This window comes from Vigna unguiculata, chromosome 10 (genome assembly GCF_004118075.2).
Source record: "Vigna unguiculata cultivar IT97K-499-35 chromosome 10, ASM411807v1, whole genome shotgun sequence".
In the NCBI taxonomy this organism is placed as follows: Eukaryota; Viridiplantae; Streptophyta; class Magnoliopsida; order Fabales; family Fabaceae; genus Vigna; species Vigna unguiculata.
The window spans coordinates 41,073,019-41,097,779 of NC_040288.1; the positions used below are offsets into that span (position 1 = coordinate 41,073,019).

General features: G+C 33.0%; 3 protein-coding genes across 3 annotated transcripts; all 3 read left to right on the top strand.

Moving 5' to 3' along the window:
* The first annotated feature begins 370 nt into the window (after positions 1-370).
* On the top strand, positions 371-6,768 carry LOC114167210 (ubiquitin receptor RAD23b-like). The gene is made up of 12 exons (XM_028052217.1): positions 371-583; positions 1,180-1,341; positions 1,766-1,804; positions 1,889-1,962; positions 2,041-2,085; positions 2,602-2,779; positions 2,880-3,014; positions 3,116-3,178; positions 5,799-5,846; positions 5,922-6,031; positions 6,228-6,306; positions 6,395-6,768. The coding sequence occupies exons 1-12, from the start codon at positions 518-520 to the stop codon at positions 6,509-6,511; spliced, it is 1,116 nt and encodes a 371-aa protein (XP_027908018.1). The 5' UTR covers positions 371-517; the 3' UTR covers positions 6,512-6,768.
* Positions 6,769-11,955: 5,187 nt separating this feature from the next.
* Positions 11,956-12,917, top strand: LOC114167407 (ylmG homolog protein 1-1, chloroplastic-like). The gene is made up of 2 exons (XM_028052495.1): positions 11,956-12,636; positions 12,715-12,917. Exon 1 carries the CDS (start codon positions 12,010-12,012, stop codon positions 12,625-12,627), a length of 618 nt encoding a protein of 205 aa, XP_027908296.1. The 5' UTR covers positions 11,956-12,009; the 3' UTR covers positions 12,628-12,636; positions 12,715-12,917.
* A 4,416-nt stretch (positions 12,918-17,333) lies between these two features.
* LOC114167642 (uncharacterized membrane protein At1g16860-like) lies at positions 17,334-24,169 on the top strand. The gene is made up of 5 exons (XM_028052756.1): positions 17,334-17,541; positions 18,414-19,364; positions 19,635-19,790; positions 23,329-23,540; positions 23,635-24,169. Exons 2-5 carry the CDS (start codon positions 18,492-18,494, stop codon positions 23,825-23,827), a joined length of 1,434 nt encoding a protein of 477 aa, XP_027908557.1. The 5' UTR covers positions 17,334-17,541; positions 18,414-18,491; the 3' UTR covers positions 23,828-24,169.
* Positions 24,170-24,761: the final 592 nt, after the last annotated feature.

Genomic DNA, 24,761 nt, shown 5'->3' on the forward strand with positions numbered 1-24,761 from the left:
TGGGTCTCATACGTGTCCTCCTCCTAACGTGCTTCCACGCACATAATCAGTTCTATAAATTATAATACACCTTATACAAATGGAGATGAGCAATAACCATAATGGGCCAAGTGATGTAATGGGCTTTGGTCTCTTTTGGACCACTTTCTCTTAAGAAGATTAGAGCGTAGAGGAGGTGGGCATGTGTGTTTGATGAGTTAATGATAATAATGATAAAAACATAAGCGACTATAAAATGAAGGTCACATTTAATAAATTATAATATAACCAATGTATAATAGTTAATTTGGTTTAGAATTTGATTTAGTGAGGGTTGATTTGGGCTAGAATGATGAATTAAAAGAGTGAAACAGCATTAATTTATTAATTTATATTATACATGCGTGGTTGACGTGTTCGTCCTCTACAACTGCAACGGACTAGATTGTTTCTCTCTCTAGTCTAGGGTTTCTCTCTCCACTACCGTACCTTCATCGGATCGCTGCCGTTTCCGGCGCCATTCCGATAATTCGGCGACATGAAGCTCACTGTGAAGACTCTGAAAGGCAGCCATTTCGAAATTAGGGTTCAGCCCTCCGACACTGTCAGTAATCTCCTTCTCAATCCAGCTCTCTCTCCCTCTTTCCCTTTCCACGCACTCTCTCCCCTTTTCCTCGCCTCTTCGGTATCTGTATCGATAGTTATCCTCCATCCTTTCATCTCCACTGAGTAAAACATCTGTACTCTGCTGATTGATGTGGTTCATTTTCAAATTTTCGAAGCCAGCTTTTTCTCCATTGTTTTTCAAATCATTCCCAATTTGTTATTGTTCAAACTCACCCGCCATTGATTCTGTTTGTATTTGTATCACATGCTTTTATTTTATTTCCCACCAACATTTTACAAATTCATTTAGTGTTTCGTTGATGCTAGTATTGCTTTTATTGTTTCATTCAAGAATTTTGTATGTTCCTGGCGTGATACTTAGTCCCCAAATGCCGATGCTATTAAAGACTGCTGGTACTGTAGTGACTGGGTTTCTCTATTTTGTTTTAATGTGAATTCATAGTTATAATATGAATGTGTCACTGGGCTTTACGTGATTTTCAGTAAATTTTAGACGTGCTATTTTCCAATTCTGTTGTCTATCCGTTGAAATTGTTGTTATTTATTTAGATAAAGTTTTTCTGCTTCCTTCAGGTTATGGCTGTCAAGAAGAATATTGAAGATGTACAGGGCAAAGATAATTACCCGTGTGGACAGCAATTGTTGATTCACAATGGCAAGGTTTTGAAAGATGAAACTACATTAGTTGAGAACAAAGTCTCTGAAGATGGCTTTCTTGTTGTTATGCTTAGCAAGGTATATTTCTTCCTTAAAAATGCTTTGTCAAACAAATACATGGTTTTATCTAATCTAAAGGCCTCTCAAATCCACAATCGTCAACTACCAAGTGTTTTCAATTTATTGATATAAAATGGAAACAAGATGTAGCGTATTGATGGTTGATAGTGAAATTTATTTGTTTAATTTTTAGATACAGAGATTTATTGCTTTAGCAAATTTAATTGATAGAAATCTTTTGCTTGGATTCTCTCATTCTCTGATATATTTGTTTTGACATTATGAGAGGTATTAGATCTTGTCATAGTATCTTTTACGCTGTTTCAATTCGATAAACTCAATAAAGACATTTTTCTTTCAATAAGCTTTAACATTTATATGGTAAGAAGCACAGTTTACCTCTTTTATACCATAATTTTCCATTTTACATCTCTATTTACAGAGTAAAGCATCAGGTTCTGCTGCAGCTCCATCTGTTCAGGTATCTATTACTTGCTCAATTTTTGAAGTTTTCTTTCTTTTCTGGTTTTCTTTCTCTGTATTAAATATGATGAAATTATGTCAGCCTGCCAGCACTCCTGCTACAACTGTATCAACATCCAATTCCAACCCTGCTCCTGATCCTCCAGTGCAGACTCAGTGAGTCTATCTTTGAGAAGGTTGATTTCTATACTAGCCAGCCACATTTTTTCTTATTTATTTTATCCGGTTTTGCAGGGCTGCAAACAACAGCACGTCTAGCACGCATGCCCCAACTACCAAGTATGGTTTTTGTCTCTACATTTTTCTTAAGATACTGCTAATAAATTTTACTGAATTTTTTAATTCTGGATGCCACACCCATAAAATAGTTAATGAGTGAATAACAGTGAACTATCGTTTGGATCTTTAGTGCTACACTCAATGGGAACAATTTGTCATATTTTGAATTTTAATCTTTAGTGTTATGGTTTTTCTTTTTCTCATGGGCTTTCGATTGCTGCAACTGTTTTAATCAAAGTACCTGAAGCAGATTATTTTTTATTCAAATAATTTTACTGAATCTTTAGGGGATTCATTGGTTATTCTAGTAGTCATTTAAGTAAAATTTGGTATTTGCTGATCCTAGTTATTATGTATTGTAAGATGTTTTGTGGCTGCTTTTATCATAACCATGGTGTTATCTTTCTTTTGCTTTTGGCCTGTAAACATTGTTGGGATGAGTTGTTTTTTCATTTGACATTGTTTCCTTTCCTATCATCAAAAGCCTTTTAAATATTGACTCCGTTATTTTTGCAGTGTTTCTGCAGACACTTATGGTCAGGCTGCATCGAATTTAGTTGCTGGTAGTAATCTTGAGCAGACTATTCAACAAATCATCGACATGGGTGGTGGCAACTGGGACAGAGACACTGTTACTCGTGCTCTTCGGGCAGCTTATAATAACCCAGAGCGTGCGATTGATTACTTGTATTCTGTATGTCTTAACTGCTTGTAGTTTTTGTCAGCGTAAATTTTATGACGTACATGTCTGGATTAATAAATCTTTGTTCTTTTGTGTGCCTTTATTTCAACAGGGAATCCCTGAAGCAGCAGAAGTTGCTGTGCCAGTTCCTAACTACCCAGGTAGTCAAACAACTGAAACAGCTGGGATTCCTTCTGGAGCAGTTCCTGTAGGACCTAATTCATCTCCCTTAAATATGTTTCCTCAGGTAAAGCTTATGGTACTAAATGGATCAAAAGTAATTCCATCTTGATATTTGCATCTATTTCTGTTATTTTTGTGCTTTACATCAAGCCGAAACTGTCTCAGGAAACAATTTCAAGTACTGGGGCCGGACTTGGATCGCTGGACTTCCTTAGAAATAATCCCCAGGTGAGCTTGCTGCTCCATCAATTGTTATTGTCTTTATGTCAGAAGACATATTCTTGACTATCCAAGTTGTAAAAAGGATATTGATTAAATTAGTCTATAGGTTCCTATAATACCACAAATTCCATTAGATAGGTACTTTTAGTGTAAAATGTTAGAGTTCTTATATCTGTTTTGATAAAGTCCCTAATGGACTGACTGATTTGAACTGTTAATGGATGCTTGCAGTTTGTCAAAAGTGTACGTGGTGCATGTATCACATGCAGAATACATTTAATGTTCATTGGGTTAGTGTCTAAGTAGTAGCATAACGTGTTATAATACTCAGAATTAGTCCCCACTTCTAGGTCTACAAAAAGTAAGTATATTGATGAGCAAATCCTATGTAAATTCTTTCCATTTTATGTAAATTCTTTTTGAAAGATTCTGTTCTCTTTCTTTCTAAATTCCCCCCTCTAAATTCCACAGTGTTCTGCTGGTCATTCATGTCGGCATTAGAAACACCAAGTACTTACAAAAATTGACATTTAATAGGCTTAATTCCTAATCGAAACTTATTTAGATTATAGAGGCCTCTTTAAGTTTGTTTAGTATAGGGACCTTGAAAAAATTTAAACTATTGGAACTTGTTTGAAAATTCAGTAAAACTCTAGAGACAGTTTTAGATTTAGTATTATTAATTTTTGTATTGATGAAACTAGACACATAGGCAATGTTTGTGCCTTGATTCTTTAAATCATATACGTTGTGTCATGCTACAAATAATATTAACAATTCAAAGAATGAGCATGAAACGTGAATTTGGAAGTTATCTTATTTCTCTTAAATAATGTTAGGAAAGGACTGAATAAGGAAGTAGCATTGAAGAAACCATAAAAAATTTAACGTCATGTATTACGGTTGACATCAACCCTTTTTCCCTTTTTGTCTTGTAACCAAAAACTGTTTCTCCTGTAGGTAGGATTGGCTACATTAATGAATAACATCATTGTATTTGTCGAAAGTCAATCTTCCGGAGAGACCATTTTCTTAATGATTTCTCTCACTTCTCTTGGTTGTCTTCCATCATTAACTATAGGGTTATCCTCTATTTTATGTGCTGTTCGAAGTTAGGCTTCTTTCTTTAATCACATGTCCAAACCATCTTAGGCACAGATATACTATCTTTTCTTGAAGAGGAGTTACTTCCCTAACTCAAACATTGCTAATATTTTATTTTCTTGTTTGACTCCACCGCATGTTCAAGGTAAAGTTTCATGCTCAACAGCACTTGTGATCTTCATGTCCTCTATCATCTCATTTTTATTGCCACCATAAAACATCACTAATAGTATCTATGTGTAATGGTAATTTCCTTTTAGCTTAAGATGAACCTTTCTATCTTAGATAATCTTAAAACATTCATCCACTAGCACTCAGTTTGTCACAGATACCGAAACTTGTAACATGATATGGATGGTCTCTAATTTTATCATCCAAGCCTAGGGTGAGTCTTCTTTAACTGACTTATGATGTACTTTCTGCGGAAAAGTAACGTGATTCTAAAGTTTGCTTCCAATCCTTTATGTTACATATGTTTCATAAGTGAAGTTGATTTTGTGGAGCATGTCCTACCTTTGTATCTCTACGCATTGTGATTCCATATACACTTTAATTGACAGCTGTGTCTAGTCAGTAGACTGAAAAACGGTTGTTGCTCTTTTTGTGTTTGAAGCATAGTAGTCAATACCAAATAGTGGTGCAGAGTGATCGCACTCACCCCCAACCTAATGCTATGGCGGATAACGTGACAACTGCTATTTTAGATCCTTAATAGGTCTATATGCTAAAGATGGGTCATAAGTGCTATTGGCGGGAAATCTCACCAGGAAAAAGATGAGTCTTCATAAGTACTATTGGCTGGAAATCTCACCCGGAAAAATATGGGTGTCTAGGAAATCACAAACCATGTTGTGGATGTTTGAGGTTGATTAGAAGAGATAAGCACCGGACGGTGGTGGGCAGTGCTGATTGGAGCTGCAACAGTGACGGCTGAGGTTGGCCAGAAGAAATTTCTGTCAGCATTGGGCCATGGTGGGCAGTGCTGATTGGAGCTGCAACAGTGATGGCTGAGGTTGGCCAGAAGAGATTTCTGTCAGCACTGGGCTGTGGTGGGAAGTGCTGATTGGAGCTGCAACAGTCATGGGAACACAGAACAGAGTGCAACGAGAAGTGTGGAAGCTTTGCCTAGGGCATCAAAGAAGAAAGCGTGGAACCAAAAAGAAGAGGTTCAGAATAGAAAGGGTAGGGGTTTTCCAAGTTTACCCCCACTAAAAGAAACACAAAATGACACTAGGGGGTAAGGGGGCAAAAGTCCTATGGCCATCATCACACTTGGAGCGATTGTGAAGGGTGTGATTTGTGCCATGATGGCTGGGATTTGAGTCATGCTGCAATGACTTCTCCAGGATTAGGGTCAACCTTGTGATTCACTTCAAATGCATGATATTGACTAGTCTGGTTTCAAGCTTTTACCTGTAGCCAACCCCAGCTATTGGGATAAGGCTTCTTGTTATTGTTGTATGTAGCTTCAATCTTAATTTTTATAGTTTTTAAGTGACCATTTGTCTGTCTGCTCTTCCAGTTTCAAGCTTTGCGTTCAATGGTGCAATCCAATCCACAAATTCTCCAGGTATTCATTTTGTCAATTAATTTCCTGACTACTTGACAGTTATTGTTGTGTAATGTTTATCACTTTCTATTGCAGCCTGTGCTTCAGGAACTGGGTAAGCAGAATCCCGGTCTTTTAAGAATGATTCAAGAGCATCACGGGGAGTTTCTCCAGTTGATAAACGAGCCTGTTGAGGGTTCTGAAGGGTGAGTTTATTTCTTGCTATATGTGGCATATTAAATCTGTTTTAGATTTCACAACAATTACATAATAGTTCAATTCCATCAATTCCCAAACTACTACTCTACTCTCTCCTAGTTGGTCGGTAAATAATTAATTTGTTTGAGTAATCTCTGAAGTATTGAATATATGTTGTTTTATCCCTCCATGTTTGTTTTTCAGAGATATATTTGACCAACCTGAGCAAGACATGCCTCATGCCATCAATGTGACTCCAGCTGAGCAAGAGGCAATTGGAAGGGTATGCCTCTTCTTTTGTAGCCATTTTCATTGTTATCTGATAAGTTTTTATTATGTGCTGATCTATATTATTTACTTACAATTGGTAGCTTGAGGCTATGGGATTTGATAGAGCTTTGGTGATAGAGGCATTTTTGGCATGTGACCGTGACGAGCAATTAGCAGCCAACTACTTATTGGAGAATGGAGACTTTGAAGAAGATTAAATCACAATTCTTCATTTTCTGGGAACGAAATAACTGCTGATTCTTGGACGTAGGAACTCAAACTCTCTATAATGGTTGGGGTAACTCTGCTGCGGCTTTAATTCTTTCTTTTTTATGCGCAAAAAAAAAAGTCGCTAATCTACATTACTCACATTGATTCATAGTTTTCTTTGCCCTTTTTTTTTTTCTTTTTTCATTTTTTATAAAATATTAACTCAAACTTGACTTGGATAATATAAGGGGTAGAGTTTGCATTAGTCCTGTGTCATACGGTGTTCAGTATACATGCCCACTTTCATTTTTACATCACTAACGTAACCATCTTTTGACAACAAAATCTCAGAATCAGCTTTCTACTGTAATATTTCAACTTTCTTTTATTTTCTGATGAAACACGGATGTTTGTAAAATAATATAATTTTTCACATCTTTAGTCTTTGACTTGCATGTTATTAAAAAAATGCAAACCAGGTTTCTGGCAAATTTCAGATGATTTCTCTAAGAAACAAGGTAATCAATCACGTTTGTGATTCTATTCTCATTTTTATTCAAATTTGGATTTGGAATGGAGTCTAATAAATCTATAATAATATAATATATATATATATATATATATATATATATATATATATATATATAATATAAAAGGATTTCTTCTATTGTATTCATATTTTAAAATATTAATTTTATTTTTAAATATAATTATTTATTAAATTTTTAAAAATTGACTGTTATTTTTACAAGTTCTTTATAAAATTATTTATCTCTATTTTTTTTATTTATCAATAATTATTTATTTATATGTTTTGATATATTTTACTTAATTTTTAATAAATATAATTTTATTTTATATATTAATTTAATATTATTAAAATATTATCACTTACTAATATAATATTACGTATATTTAAAATGTGTCAACGTACATGTGTTATCGTATCTCTGTCTTATGAAGTTTTTTCTTCGAACAAACCTACAATGTCTACATGCTGTCTTTCTACTTTTTATTTTTTATTATTTGGTTTATCTTAATCATTATTTTTTTAGCATTTGATTTATCTTAAATTTATGAGCTAAATTTCAATCATAATATTTCAAAATGTGCAACAAATTAAAGTAAATATCTTATAAAGAATATTTTATAAAAGATTATTGGATTCACCTTTTAATGTAAGAGAAGCACATTTTGGAGCTGAAAAATTCGTATTTTTTTTAATAGAACAATAACTTTTAATCATAAAGTTAATTGCTATTATAAATAATATATATGTATTATTCGTATTTGATTTAATCATAATCGTCATATGTTGATACCCATCAATAATTATAAGTGCGTTTAACACAATACAATTTCCCGTAAAAAAAGAAAAATAAAATCTTGTTTAACCATGCTTACTTACAAGGTTACATCTGTGTATTATTGTCTAACAAAATATTTAAGCACACTCGCCATTATCTAATCAAACCTTTACTTCAAGATGCAACGTAGAACAATAAAATTTATATACTTAACTAGGTATTTAGATATTAACGTATATATTTTTTCCATTGAAATTTTTTTGCAACAAGTTAGAAGCAGGTCATCTCGCTTGAGCTGCATTGTTTCTTTGCCATCCACTTTCGAGAGTTACTTCGAAAAGGGTAAGTGAAACTGAATTATGAAGAATGAAAATCTTCAAATTATAACATAATATTGTAAGTGCAAAACTCACTTGTAAGTTTGTTTTGTAGGATTGTACTTCACCTAAATTTACGTTCTAAGATAAATATTAGGTAAATTACATTGTTAACAATAATCAAGGCCACCACGAAACTATTTTGACCTTGTGCTATTTATTTAAAAAAAAAAATCACAGTATTTTTTGTTTTTATTTAAAACTTCTTTCTTTTTATCGGAACAATACGTTAATGATAAACTCCTATATATAGTTTCTACAAATTTGCATTTTAATTATGTATAAACTTATTTTTAATAATAGAAAAAATTAATTTTCTTCATTTGTGTACCTGCCTTACCAGTAAATATAACATAGAACATATGCCAATAAAACTCATTCAGTATTGTTTGCCTAAAGTGGCTAAATAACATTAATATAGATATTTGTTGGTCCCATTATCTATATTTACATAATATAGGGTTAAATTTCATTAGTTTGATAATATATATATATATATATATATATATATATATATATATATATATATTGATATATCATAAATATCATTTTACGTCATATATGAACATAATATATGGTTAAACAATATATTGTTATTATGATAAATATCGTATATTAATATAGATATTTGTTTGCCTAAAGTGGCTAAATAACATTAACATAAATATTTATTGATCTCATAATATATGATTAAATTTTGGTAGTTTAATTATATAATATATTGATATTATAAATATCATTTAATGTCGTATATCAACATAATATATCATTAAACAATATATTGCCATTACTATGTTCAATGTTGATTTATCATATATGTAGTAAGTTTTTATTATTTTTTATTTTGTGACAGATTTTATATGTGGTATTTCTTGAGGAAAGGACAACCACATTTTTTTAATACTCACCTTACTATTTATATAAATCTCAAAGTTTTCTCAATAACTTTAGCATCTGATAATCTTTTGTAAGTGAAAGTTTTTATTTTATTCAATTTATGAGAAGCATTCAAGTTGTTTAGATCTTGCCATCTGGCTTATTTCTCGTTTTTTCTTTTTTGCTTTTTCCCTTTTCTGATTTGTGAAAACATATTGGGCCTGATTCTGATTTGTTTTTGGCAGAGATTATTGCAAAGTTTGGAAGAGGAAAAGTTGTGAAGAAGCAGTAATGATAAAGGCTATATTGACAAATAAATGGTTCCAAGATTGTGTAGCTTTTGCGGGGGCTTCTCCATGTACCCCCAAACCTTCTCTTGTACTCTCAATAATTACTCTTTTGACCTTTTATTTTCTTCATCCCAATCTAACTCCACCGCCTCCTTCTCCTCCTGCTTTTCCTTCTCCATCCTCTCCTCTCCCTCCTGCCCCTCCGGCGAAGGTCTCGCCTTCCTCATCGTCTCCTCCACCCACTTCCCTGCCTTCTCCATGGGCCTCCCCCAACCCTCCTCCATCTCAACCTCCTTCGCCACACTACCTTCGCCACCCTCCCTTAGCGACATCAACGACAACCACGTTTTTAATTTTTTTTTTAGAAACGGATTTCGGGAATCCGTTTCATACTTTTCTGAAACGGATTCTGAAATCATGTTCACAAAAAAAAATTAAAATTTGTGAAAACGGATATCGAAATCCGTTTCAGAAAAATATGAAACGGATTCCGAAATCCGTTTCACAATTTTTTTTTTTCTAGAAACGGATTTCGAAATCCGTTTCATACTTTTCTAAAATGGAATTTGAAATCCGTTTCATACATTTCTGAAACGGATTCTGAAATCCATTTCACAAATTATAATTTTTTTTTGTGAAACGGATTTTGGAATCCGTTTCATACATTTATGAAACGGATTTCGAAATCCGTTTCACAAATTTTTTTTTTTTTTGTGAAACGGATTTCAGAATCCGTTTCATACTTTTCTGAAACGGATTCCGAAATCCATTTCATATAAAAATATGAAAATTTATGAAACGGATTTCGAAATCCGTTTCATACTTTTGATTAGAGTCAAAAGGATAATTATTAAGGGTACAAGAGAAGGTTTGGGGGTACAGGAAGAAGCCCTCTATGCGGGTGGTCTATACTGGGGTTACACGGCGAAGGAAAAATAATGATGATAAGAGTGATTAAAACTTCTGCATTTTGTATTTTGCTTTTTTTTCAGTACATGAAAAATACATATATTGGTTCAATAATGCATCATATATTTTAATATATATGGTCTTTAGATATGTTCAACATTCGATTCCATAAATAAAAAATATGTAATAATTCGAGAAATGTTCGGCATTTTTTTTTTACTAGATTTGCAAATTTTTACAGTATTAAGATTTTCTTTTTTCACGAGTAACACGTTTTTACATTTGTATAAGTGCAATGCCTTCAATTGTTACCAGTGTAGTGTATGACATGTCTATCTACAATTTTTTAAATATGTATGATATATATTAGTAGATGATATATGTATTTATTTTTTAAATATGTGTGATATTATATTAGTAGATGATGATATTATAATATTATTAAGTTAATATATACAATAAAATTATATTTATTAAAAATAAAGTGAAATATATCATAAAAATGATAGAATAACGATCGATAATTAGAAAAATAAAAAAACAGAGATAAACGATTTTATAAAAAAACTTGTAAAAATAATAATCAATTTTTAAAAATTAATAAATAATTATATTTTAAATAGTAAAATTGAAATTTTGAAATGTAAAAATAAAAAAGATAATTCTCTTTATATATTATTATAAATATGTATATTTTATTTATTTATTAATTTCTCTCAAACAATTCTAAATTGTGAAATTATTACAATCATATAAGAAAGAGTAAATGTACAGAAAAAGTGTAGGACCACGGTTCCATAATTTCTGTAAATTTACGACTTTACACAGAATAAATATTTTACTGATTCTAAGTTTTTTTTCAAAAATTTCAATTAAATAATCAAATTTTAATTAGTCTCAATTGTGTAGCACTTATAAAAAATGTGGCATATTAAATCTGTTTAAAATTTAACGACAATTACGTAATGATTCAATTTCTTCTCACTCAGAAGAGATGGAAAAATATTTTAATATAGGATAATAATATTTTAATTTATTTTTTTATTCACTTTTAATTTATTATTTTAATTATTATTAAATTATTTATTTTAATTTTTTAATATGATGTGATAATCTAATAATAATAAAAATAATAAATTAAAAATAAGTAAAAAAAAAAGAGTTAATTATCCTTTCTTCTTAAAAAAGTATCTTATAATTTATCCTAATTAGGTACATTGACCCATACCTCTCTATTCTCGTACTCCATTCCAAATATTTGATTTTAATATATAAATGTGGCAACGTTCCAGTTAATTTCTTTTCTCTCTCATCTTGGAATAGCTGATTCAGAACATCTTTCTAGCAACTTCTACTTTCTTAATTATTTTATTTTATTTACTTTTTGTTCTTCTAAACTTGAAATCATCACTTTTAATTCCAGTATTACTGAACTAGAAGTGAATTGTGCCCTTCATATAATCTTGACACGTGTCATTAAAAATTATTTGAGATATATAAATGTTGTTTCTCCAATAATCTGAAAATAAATACGAGAAACTAAAAATTTTATAAGAATGACAAAACAAAATTCTTAAACCTATTTAAGCCCATGAGTAACGCAAAGGAAGGATAAATAAATAAATAAATAAATAAAAATATATATATATAAATTTTGAAAGTGAATAATATATATAAAAATATATATATTGGGAATAATTTCCTTAACCAAATCCCTAACTTCTGCGTCTCTGAGCTCTATCTGGAGATGGCCATGGCCTCGTCAGTGGCTGTGTCTTCGCACGCCTTTCGTTTCCACCCTTTCTTCTCGCGCAGCCCAACACCTTCTTCCTCTGCCTTCAATCTCAGATCTCAATCTCAACCGCTCTGCGTCAAGTGCCACTGCAACCAACCACCGCCACCTGTTATCGCCCCCAGAGAAACCCTCACCGATTGTCTCCGGGGATGCACTCGCACGCTCACCACGCTCATGGGACTCGCCGTGTTGTTGGCCAAGTCGGTTCCGCTCGGGAAATTGTCGGGTATAAGTGCCAACACCGTGTCCACCATGGGCCCGCTGTTCTTCGCGGCGGTGCGGAACCAGCCGAGCGGGGTGCTGAACACGCCGCTGACGGTGGTGGCGGCCGGGCTGGGGAAGTGGCTGGACATATACAGCGGCGTTTTGATGGTTAGGGTTTTGCTGAGTTGGTTCCCGAACATCCCGTGGGAACGGCAGCCTCTATCCGCAATCCGTGACCTCTGCGATCCCTATCTCAATCTCTTCCGTAACATTATTCCCCCCGTTTTTGACACCCTCGACGTTAGTCCTCTTCTCGCTTTCGCCGTTTTGGGCACTCTCGGCTCTATTCTCCAAACTGCTATCTGATCTTCGCAGGTACTCTCACTCTCTCACTCTCTCACTTCATGTGCTGAATTTGACTTTCAATCCCAATCTCACTATCTTGTCTTACAGGACCATGAATCCATTTCGCTGCGCGTCTTCTTCGTATGAACCAAACTTCCGCTATTAGGTTACTTACAGTTTATACTCCGTTTTGTCTATGTGGTTAAGGTTGTTGCTTTTCATTTTCAGACATACTCTGTTTTTAGTCACCAACTTCTTCTATCTTTATTGAAATTATTTCAATATTACGTTCGCGGAAATTTTCCTGTTCACCCTGCATCAATCATTCCTACTTATTTATGCACACCCCAACCAACCCGATAGCACTCTCTAACTAACAAGATAACAACTATCTGATATGCTTTCACTAACCACTTCGTCTTCATCATTTCATAACTTTATTTGTCAAAGCTTTCAGGTACACTGTCAATTTCTTTCTTTCCTTTGGGTACAGAAAGAAAGTACAAAATAGAATAACTTCTGATTTTCTTTTCTTTTCTTTTATTTTCCTTTCTCCTGTAGTTCTGAAATTTGTTTCTTTAGTTTGCAAATGCAACGAGGCGCTTAATTGCCTGATTTTGGTGATAGGTTACGCAGCAGTTTTGCGGAAAAGTATCACTACATTAATCTTATTAAATTTTTAAGAAATCATTACAACTGATCTATTTTATCTGAATTTCTATACACACTGTTTGGAATGGTAAAATTTAATGTTATTAGCTGTGTTTGGATCCAGCAGAAGCTATACAGAGTAGCTTCTGTGTTTGCTGTTTTGGACGTGGAAATAAAAAGATACATGCATTTGTAAGGCAGATGCAAATACGAGTAATTCTTTTGTTTTATAAAGTTTGACACATCTTGTTCTGTATGTATTGTGTGTATTTTGATTCTTGCCAAAGTTTCCCCTCACCTCTGTATTATGCTCTTCTTCAAGATTATGGTAACTTCATTCCTCTCTCTGTATATCAAACAAGATAAGGTGCCTTCTCATATTATCTTTACATTTAGGCCCTTTTGTGTAGAAACTGTATGTATGAGCTAGGTTCCTTACATTACAAATGTATTTTAGTTCTGTTTTGATACTCTGCATGAGTGATTAAATGTCTTCAATCTATTGAAGTAAAACTGCCACAAAATATAATTTGTGTATAGAAGTGTCACAATTTCTGATGGTTGTTAAATTACTACAAATCATCACTCCAGCTATAAATTTGTGGTTTTACTTAATGGGAGTTAAATGCTTATAACAGCAAAAATTAAAGTGGAATTAGGGACTAGGACAGTTTATAAGTAATACATACATAAAAATTGTGAAAGGTCAAGTAAATCTTTGAAAAGTCATTTCATTTATAATCAAACTCATTAGAAGTTATGATAATGCCACATCATTCTTTACAGTATTTTTTTAGTCTTTCGTAACTGTATATTGAAAATATTTTTAAAATATTTAAATCTTCAATCGGTGATATTTATGATATTATCTTTTTAATAAATTGACAACATATAATATTTGGATATCACCATAGTGACATCTTTATATTTAGATATTGCAGTAGGGACAACAGCTGAAGTCATTTCTCATTGGGTAAGATTTGTGCTATACATCAAATGAGGTCCTTGCGTTTTGTCGGAAGCCAATTCTTTACAGGGGCCACTTTTATTTAAATCTGCATTTGTATTGAAATTTCATGATTTTTGAATTACATGTGACAATCGACAAGCCAACAAGATTTCAAAATCTTTATTAATTGTTGGGTGCATGGCAATGTATTTCGTTAATTTTCTTCAAAAATAATGTTTCTCTACCAGTGATGATGAATATGTTTCTCGTAAGATACTTTGTTTACTGTTTTTGAGTATGAGGATCGTCTGTTTAATGAATGTGAAATGGCATCTACCTTTAAATTTTAGAAAACCTTACTACAAGCAATGTCTGAAATACTTTTTCATTTTGGTTAATGATGGGACAATGTTGTAACCATGTTTGTAATTAAAAAACTTTAATGGCAACTTGCAAGTAAGTAAATTTAATTTAAACGAGAAAAAGCATGAGTTCCTACCGTTAAACAGCAACCAAATGATGTGTGTTGAGAATAAAATAACTGGTATCTGTTTAACAAACCAAATTATTTGTGTTGAGAATAAAATAACTGGTATCTTTGGAGAAACACAAACATGTATCTAGTGCTAACAATTTCAGCAAACAATTAACTTTTAGGCTCAACTGAACTCCCATAACTCATTATTATTAGGTATAATTATTGTTGGTACTTCAATTCTTTTGAGTTAGTTCAATTTTTTCTTTGAATTTTTGGAATGTTCATTTTAATTTTTGAATTTTTGGAAAGTTAAATTTGGTATTTTTATTTTTTTAAAGTAATTTAGTTTAGTATTTTTTTTGCTATATTTCCGTTAACACGTGTAATCAAAACGTGAGTGAAGTTCTTAATTCGGTTTGTTTGTTTGTTTGGTATACTTAATATTATTTTAGTCTTTTTATTGATGTTTTTTTATCAAGTATATTATTTAGTATATTTAATATTAGTTATTTAATTTATTGGATAGTAACTGCTATATAAACGGTATTAATTAAAATATAATGGAAGGTATTAAATTGATCTACTTTTTTTTAAAATAGGATGCTAAATTAAATCTTTTAAAAATTTATAGACTAAATTCAATAAACTTAAAAAATTGAGGGAATAAATAGATAATTATACTTTATTATTATTACAACGGATTATCCCTAATTATATTAGAAGAAATGTTAAAGAGAGAAATTTGATTCAATAAGTGACTGAACTTATGCTAAACAAGTAAAGTTATAGACATTAATGGTTACAATTTGTGCACATGTATTACAGTTGGTATGAACTACCAAGAAGTGCACATAATATTAAATTAATAATATATTTAATGTACAAGAACTGCTTCACTTCTCACTATATTCCGACTCCGCCAAATTTTCCATATTATTGTTTCTATAACTCAACATTTTGCACAAATAATTCAAATTCTTCATTATTATGCCATATTAATGGGTTATCTCGAGTTTGAATATAACTAAATATTTCATAAATAAGAGTTATAGTTTTAAGAATTAGAGTGACCGACAAACAACCTCGTACATATGTGTATATAGCGAACAATTGAAATGAAATCTTGGATTTGTGTTGGATGATCCAAAATTATCAAAAATAACAATTGATAAAATTTAAAATAAGTATTCATGTGATTGATTATAGATTAAATAATTGATCTGAACATAAAAAATGTTTTTAGTTGGAATTATTCTAAATAAGATTTTCAGTTAAGTTTAAGGATATGACATTTTCTTTATAAGATATATTTCAAAATTAATTTTATTCAAAATTACTGTCGCAACATTTAATCATATCCTGTTTTTTAATTACATTTGGTAAATAAACTGCTTGCACGCACATGCTTACGTCATGAGAAGATGTTTTTTCCTACGGTTTAAGCAAAAGTTGCATTTATATGTTAAAATTATTAGAAAATTTATGCATCTGACCATATATATTAATTTATTTGCATATTGGAAAATTGCAAAAATGAGAAAAATTTGTGATTGTCAATAATCACACAAAACCTCATAATCTCATATACACTTGGCACCATTACTATGGTTGCTTCAATAGAAGAGTAACAATTTTTTATTGGCCTTTCCAGTTTATTTATTAACTTCATTTTACATTGCAAATTGGAATGGTCAGTGAAAAGTGATATTATATCTAATATTTTATTTGATAAACTCCACACGTAAATACTTATTTATGATTTTATTTTTAAATATATAAATTATATTTTATATCTATAATCAAATAATTAGCATTAGGATACAATATTGTTTTTTAATTATAAATATTTAAAAAATCAATTTACAAACAGACATAAAAGAAGGCAAACTCAGAGGAACAAGTGGTAAAGAAGATAAAACGCATATATAAATTTAAAATAATGATGATTTAAATGATTGAGATGTATTTTCCTTTTCTTGGTTGCAATATATTGTACGACATACATATCCAAAAACAGAAAATGTTGATGATGTTTAATTGAAAATATGAAAAAAAAAATGGGGATCTCGTTCTTTGAATTCTCTGTTCTAATTATAGAGGTTGGAACTTTATTTTGTAGTGTCAGAACAAATAAAGTTAAAATGAAATTTTACGGTTTAAAAAATCATTTAAAACTATAATATCAACTAAATTGGTTGTCTAATTAAATTATGAGAAAGTTATACTCATACATAATTAACAACATATTTCCAAACAAATATTTGTCAAATTGAATTGTTTATTCTACATAGCCTTTATAGAATAAAGCTCCACCTGGGTAGGAGTGTAAAATTCTCCTAATTGTTCCTTAATAATTGTCTAATTTGGTTTAAACTAATGCAAGGAAAATTGTTTTAGGGCATTGATGAGTGACACAAAATTGAGAAACATCAATTAATAATTTTCGTAACCATTGGAATAACAAAAGAAGAAGATGAAATAGTTGGCATGTGTGTGTTCGATGAGTTAATAATAATAATAATAATAATAATAATAATAATAATAATAATAATAATAATAATGATATTTTGGAAATAAATAAATTATACGTTGCTTTGTTTGGTGGTTTTTGCGGGACGAGACAACCTACCAGTGGTTGAAGAGAGAGTTTTTAACTTTCAATAATAACAGTAACAACAGAGAAGAAAGAAAGAGAGAGAGAGAGAGAGAGAGAGAGAAAGTGAAGATTTTGAAGTGTGAAGTGAGAGAGATGGGTACTGCAATGCTATGAAGATGGGATCTCAGCCTCAACCTCATCACCACTCTCTTTGATTCTGCTAAATCTTCAATCTTCAATCGTTCATCTTCCATCTTCAAGGTACACACTTTCCTCATTTTCTACACAGATCTTCTTCCATTGCATTCATGAGTATTCTTCAATGGGGTTTGGCTTCAATACCCATTTTCCCTTTTTCTTCTTCATTTCTTCTTTAAGCTTCTCAGAGTTTTTTTTTTTTTTTTTATCCTTCTTTTCCTCACTGCAATAACACTTTACTTTTCTCCTGCAACTCCAATCCATATATATATGAATGGATCTCCCAATGTTTGCATTTTGAGGGAGATCCATCACTCCCTGTTTCTCCATCCTCTAGATCCACTAACCCCATCTTCAATTTTCCCTTTTCACCATTTCTACTTCACGCAACCTACTTCACAAAGTAACTGCTCCTGTTTACTTCCACTAACATCCTCACTGGAATTCGTTGGAATTCCCATTATGAAGAACCAGATGTACCCACTTTTCATGTTTTTAGTGTGCTTTTGCTTCCAATGGATCAAGCAAATATATGTAATATTCGCGTTTCTTGTGTTCCCTACACTTACTTCGTCTCATCATCCTTGATTCACTCGCTTTGGTTTGTCCACATGCTCGTTTCACTCACTCCTATGCTTCTTTTTGCGGAATGAATCAACACCTGTTAACTCTTTTGTTTTTATTCTGTCATTCTTTTTCCAGAAAACACAGCATTGCGTTTCCTTTCCCTTTGTTTGCACTTTTAATCTGGTTTCTCTAACTGAATATGATTGCTTTCAATTTTTAGGAAAACAAAAAATACGAGTTTACTTCATTGAGCTTTCCTAAGATTTTTTTTTTCTCTTTAGATAAATATGGATGATCTATCCATATTGAGTGTTGAATTATGGCTAAAATTCCATTTCAATATTCTTTTCCATTCCACTGTTTTGCAGTATTACTTTGAGTACCGCTTCAACAAACTGGTACTGTTTCTCAATAGCGCCTCTTCTGCGCTGCTTTGAAAAAGTCTGATGGGTTCAAGATTCCCATCTCATCAGCTCAGTAATGGCCTGTATGTATCAGGCCGGCCTGAACAGCCAAAAGAAAAGCCTCCGACAATGAGCTCAGTTGCAATGCCTTATACTGGTGGTGACATCAAGAAGTCAGGAGAATTAGGAAAAATGTTTGATATCCCCATGGATGGTTCTAAATCTAGAAAGTCTGGTCCAATAAATAATGCTCCTTCAAGAACAGGATCATTTGCAGGTGCTTCTCACTCTGGACCTATAATGCAAAATGCCGCAGCTCGTTCTGTTTATATTACATCTGGTAATGTATCTGCTGGAGGCATGTCTGCTTCAGCCTCAATGAAAAAGACCAACTCGGGTCCGTTGAATAAACATGGGGAACCAGTGAAGAAGTCTTCTGGCCCCCAATCTGGTGGAGTTACACGCCAAAACTCAGGTCCAATACCTCCAGTTCTTCCTACAACTGGTCTTATCACATCTGGCCCATTAAATTCATCTGGGGCTCCAAGGAAAGTGTCTGGCCCATTAGATTCTACAGGATCAATGAAATCACACGCTTCTTTTGCAGTACACAATCCTGCTGTAACCAATCTCAGTCTAGATGACGAATTTTCCTTCAGGAAGAACTTCCCAAAGCCAATATTGTGGTCCGTGATTCTGATTTTTGTAATGGGATTCATTGCTGGTGGTTTTATTCTTGGAGCTGTTCGCAATGCCATTCTCCTCATTGTTGTCGTAGTTCTTTTTGCTGCGGTTTCTGCATTATTCACTTGGAATAGTTGTTTTGGAAGGAAAGCCATTGTTGGTTTCATTTCCCGTTATCCTGATGCAGAGCTTAGAACTGCCAAGAATGGGCAATTTGTGAAGGTTTCTGGGGTATGTAACTTTGAACCACTCATACATGTATAATACAGTTAATTAAGTGAGTGACCGCTGGAAAAACAGTACTGCAAACACGCACATGCACACCTAACCACCCACGCTTTAATTATTTAATTCTTCATCTGTTGCTTGGTTTATGTTGCTTTTATGTGACATACATCAATGAATTGAATGGTTGGCTCATGTCACCTGTCATGTTGTCTATATTGTTTATATATGCCTCAATGATAGAAATAGATTTGTAATTAATTCTACCATTTGAAGGTGGTTACCTGCGGTAATGTTCCTCTAGAGTCCTCCTTTCAAAAAGTTCCTAGATGTGTTTATACATCCACAAGCTTGTATGAATATAGAGGATGGGATTCAAAAGCAGCAAACCCGAAACATCGTCGCTTTACATGGGGACTTCGATCAGCTGAGGTAATTGCATTAATCTGTTCAGTCTTCAGATTGCCAAAATTTCAAATTTGATAAAATATTCAGGATTTCTTGATATACAATTACCATGGAAGTGAGTTAGATGGTGTGTTTTCCAATTGAATATACAGGAACTGTTGAGAGAGAAACAGAGGCATTTACTGAACTCTATGTTGATTGTACAATCACAACAAAATACTGGATGTATTATTTTAATAAGGAAGGTTTTGCAAAATATAGAAAATGTATATTATTTTAATTTTAATACATGGATCACAATTTCCCTAGTTACATGAACTGACTAATTATATACTATGAATTTGGGCCTAACTACATCTTATATAGTTATGTACAATATACAATGAACCTGGACACCAAACTATGCTAATTACATATCCAACCCCACCCGAACCTAGAGAACATAGATAATATTGTTCATATGAACCAATCTTGCTACCTAAATAGCTTATCTCTGAGAGGACTGCATTGATAATTGTATCTTTGGAGTTCATAAAGCTAGTGATAATATCTCCTACTAAAATATTTTCCTTGATGAAGTTGTAGTTTACCTCGACGTGGATTGTCCTGTCATGTATTTCTTTACCTGAAAAACAGCTTAATTGTCACTTAGATGAGCTTTTGAATTTTGCAAAACTTTCCTAAAGTGAAGTTCTTCCATAAGTTGTTTCCCTTAGATGAGGTTGCAAGTAGAGGAAGCCATGGCTTCACATTCTACTTTTTCACTTGATCTTGTGACCACACTTTGTTTCTTATTCTTTCTGGCAATCATATTATCCCTAATGAGTACACCATTCCCAAAGGAAGAGCTGCTCATAAGTAGGGGAGCATGCCTGCCTGACATTTATGAGTATGTTATTATACATGTATGTCCTTTATCTTCATGTATAAGCTTTTTCTAACATACTTCACGGTACAAATCATAACAGCTTAAAAGACTTTCACGTACGAAATGCAAGAATCAGTGACCACCTTCCCGGCAAAAGGGATGTTTGGATGGGTAACCATAAAGTAGTTGTAATTCTTAGAATTTGAACCTATGGCCAAACTCAACCCCTCAAAAATGAATTGAAGAGATAGTTTCCTAGGTTTATAAACATTACTTTAGCCATGTCTCAAGGCAATGTGAAACTAAACATACCCTTTCAAGACTGCAATTAATGCCGCCCACAGTGGCTGCAATTAAGTGGACTAGGGGGAACTTTGATAAGTCAGCTTTCCGAGACCCCTCATGCCCAGAGCTATGGATTTGGAGTGTGGCAGTGCAAGTGGCCCACTAATGAATCCAGGATACCATCATTTAAACCCTATTTAATATCATAAAATCAGCTTATAAGATAAGAATTATTTAAACTTTGTAAACACTATCCAAGGCATATCTTTAGGAGATGTGAGACTAAACACACCTTCGTGAGGCTGCAATCAAAGCAGACCAAAGAGTCTGCAATTGAGGCTGGTTCGGATTTACTGCTATCAAGCGACACTCCAACACTTTTTGACCAATCTTTTATATTAACTGTTATGTAATATAAAATCATTTGGAGAGTAATGCCATCAGTAAAGAAAAAATGTTAGTTCTTAGATTGATCAGAAGCATAGTAGTCGGTAGTGGGATATGGCATTGCTATAGCAAAGTAGTGATGGGGACTGGCCATAGAATTCGATTGGCTTAGGGACTTCACTTGCAACAATCATTGTGGCCAAAATAGTGTCTTTTCTCGCACTATGGCAACATTACTAAGATGGCCTTCAATTCAAACCATTCTTTTTACCCTTGAGAAATTTTAGGGCTTTTGTTTTGGGGTAAACTTGTGACCTTCACCCTCTCCCCCTTTTCCACTGCATTTTTTATTCAGAAACATCATAGGGTTCGAAACCCTTCCTAGTTCTTCTCCATTCATACACTCAAAAGTCACTTTTGTTTTGACATCTGGTCATTCACACTTATCAGGTCTGTGTTACCTTTTTGTGTTGGTATCCTGTTTCTTTTTCCTTAAGATTCCACTCTTATATTCTCCTAATTTTTAATGTGTTTTGTTTGTGTTTTTTATTAATTTCACTGTCATCTTTCTTTTTTTTGACTTCATTCCTATCTTCTTATTACTCTTAGATTGGTGGTGATTGTGTGTAAACGATGACTTATTTATCATGAATTTCTTTTTTGGTTTTTAGTATTTATATATGTGGTATATATTATTTAGTTTATAGTATACTATTTAAAAGAGAGGACATCTTGCTTTCCACCATTTTTCTATAGCATTTTTGGAGTTGACCACTTCCTGCCAATATCTGGGATTGATGACTATGATGAGTATGGCCATTTACTCTAGCAACAATGACAATGGTACATTCTAACTAGGAACCAGAAAAGGATGGAGATGCAACTAATGGTTGATGAAGACACTAACACAAATGATAGTCTTTCACTAGTTCTCCAACACAGGAATGATTAAAGCCTATGGCTCCTATTATTGTGAAGGGAATCAGCCAGGTTTTTCAAGTGCCTGAGAGCAGGTGAACCAGGGTGAGATTCTGGTTGCTTAAGCCTTAAGATTATGGTGTTGGGCTTGGTCTCAAGCTCTAAAGCACTTTCAAAAAGAGTTGAAATGGAAGCAATGGGAAAGAAGAGTGAAGAAGAGATGATCATTGATGAGTGAAAATAGTGTACATGTTATATTCTAACAAGGGAACAACACAACGAGCACCTAAAGAACATTACCTGAGGTTTGACCCTAACTTATTTACATTGTAATAAAATTATCAAACATAGAGTGCTAACAAATTAATGTTCCATTATAGTCATCGAATATTGGTGAATCCAATGACATTCACGGCTCTTTCGTTGAGCTCTAACTGAAAGGATACTGAAAATTTTGGTTTGTAGGAGCTTCTTGCACAATCTATTTGAAGTTATTGAGAGTAAAAGGCATTGTTATTTTTATTATTTATCTGTAGTTCTATCTAGCCTTCTTTTGAAGCCAGAAAAAATGTAAATATTATCCTAAGTGACATAAAAAGAAGTTCTTGCAGTAGTTTCACTTCTGACACTGAATGTACTTCTTGTTTTTAATCGAGGAATATGATGGTGTGGGCTTTTGATAATGACATTCTGCTCTTTGACTACTAAGAATATTCTTACTCTCATAGGTATATCTTCACGCTCGTGTGATACTTGCATTGTGTGTGTGCCTGTGTGGATTGGATTCTGATCTAGTTGATTTAAGCTTTCCACTATCACCTTATTTGAACTGTTTTCGTATGTTGGGGGAACAAAAATTTCATGTTGGATTGGATGGCAAAAACTAATTATATTCTTGAGAGGACCAAACTTTAAAACTGTATGCTCTTTTTCACAAATAAAAATATATGCAAGTATGTTTTAGAAAAGCTTTTATCTTTGCAGCCCCCCACCTAAATGTGGCTAGACTGCACTAGGATGCACTTCGTGTATTGTGAATTTTGCAGGATAACATGTGAAACTTAAAAATTTATATTCACTTGCCTTTCATTTTATTCAATGCAGAGGCATGTGGTGGACTTCTATATCTCTGATTTCCAATCTGGCCTGAGAGCATTGGTTAAAACAGGCTATGGTGCAAGGGTGACTCCTTATGTTGATGATTCCATTGTTATTGATGTTAATCCAGCCAATAAAGACATGTCCCCTGAATTTCTTCGATGGTTGGGGGAGAGAAAACTTTCTAGCGATGATCGTATAATGCAATTAAAAGAAGGGTAACATACTTTATCTTGTTGATTGCAAAAATGCTTCTAGCAAATAAAGTTGGGATAACTCAAGATTATGTAATTGTCACTGATCTTTTTGTAGGTACATCAAAGAAGGTAGCACGGTTAGTGTAATGGGGGTTGTTCAAAGAAATGACAATGTGCTTATGATTGTTCCTCCACCTGAGCCTTTGACTACGGGATGCCAATGGGGCAAATGTATATTTCCAGCTAGCCTTGAGGGTATTGTTTTGAGATGTGAAGATACGTCAAAGATTGATGTCATTCCAGTGTAGTTATCCTCTCTGGTAACCTCGTAGGTATTCCTCTTTAATGAAATATGTCTTCCCATGTCCAAAATGATGGTGGTGGTGGTGGTGGTTGTTTGTATTTTGTAAGCATATACGCGTTGTTGGTAAGTGTGATGATTCTGCCATTGGTATGGTGATTTCTTTTTCCTCCACACTCAACTCCTAGTTTGTTGTATAGCTAATGGAAATTCTTATTCGTCTATTTTTCTGAAGGATTTTATACTTTTTAATGGACGTGGTTTCATATAGTGAGAAGTTTTGTGTATTCAGAAATACTCTGTTGTTTGAAACTGTCAAGGGAATCTATCATACACGATTTGTGAATTATCTGATGCTGAACTGCGGATAAAATATTGAATATAGCCAATAGCCAAAACGGCTTTATTTGCTTGAATCATATGATTTATCCTCCTGCTGCAAATTTTGAGTATTGGTGAAATTTATCAAGGAGTAACATATTATATCACATTTTTCTTTCATTCTCCTCCATCCGAAGGTGAATACTGAAAGTTAAAACTTGAGAATTATATAGACCTGAGTTATGTCTTTCGCACAGTAACACGGAATTGATAATTTTCATTACATATTTGATCTGTCATACGTTTTAACGGATCAGGGAAGGCGATAATAGGTAATATTATTTTATTTAATCATGAAAATGCTTTTTATAAAGCATGTGTTGCTATATATAAAATGAAAGAATTCAACATCATAAAAACCTAGTTAGAAATTGAGTAAATTCAAAGTCAGAAATAATACAAATACGTAAGTGAAATGAACAGTGATTAAATTACTAACGATTCTTAATAGCTATTAGGAATAAATAAGGTGAGTGAAACGTGTAGTGAAGAGAAGGGTGAGTAAGAAAGAAAAGAAGCAACGTGTTGAGTGGTGGTAGTTTGTGGTGTGACACATACAC

Coding starts and splice junctions, on each gene's coding strand:
- LOC114167210 (XM_028052217.1), top strand. CDS start 518: ATGAAGCTCACTGTGAAGACTCTGAAAGGCAGCCATTTCGAAATTAGG. Junction 2,086..2,601: donor ACGCATGCCCCAACTACCAA/GTATGGTTTTTG, acceptor TTATTTTTGCAG/TGTTTCTGCAGACACTTATG. Junction 3,179..5,798: donor TCCTTAGAAATAATCCCCAG/GTGAGCTTGCTG, acceptor CTGCTCTTCCAG/TTTCAAGCTTTGCGTTCAAT.
- LOC114167407 (XM_028052495.1), top strand. CDS start 12,010: ATGGCCATGGCCTCGTCAGTGGCTGTGTCTTCGCACGCCTTTCGTTTC.
- LOC114167642 (XM_028052756.1), top strand. CDS start 18,492: ATGGGTTCAAGATTCCCATCTCATCAGCTCAGTAATGGCCTGTATGTA. Junction 19,365..19,634: donor AATTTGTGAAGGTTTCTGGG/GTATGTAACTTT, acceptor TACCATTTGAAG/GTGGTTACCTGCGGTAATGT. Junction 19,791..23,328: donor GGGGACTTCGATCAGCTGAG/GTAATTGCATTA, acceptor TATTCAATGCAG/AGGCATGTGGTGGACTTCTA.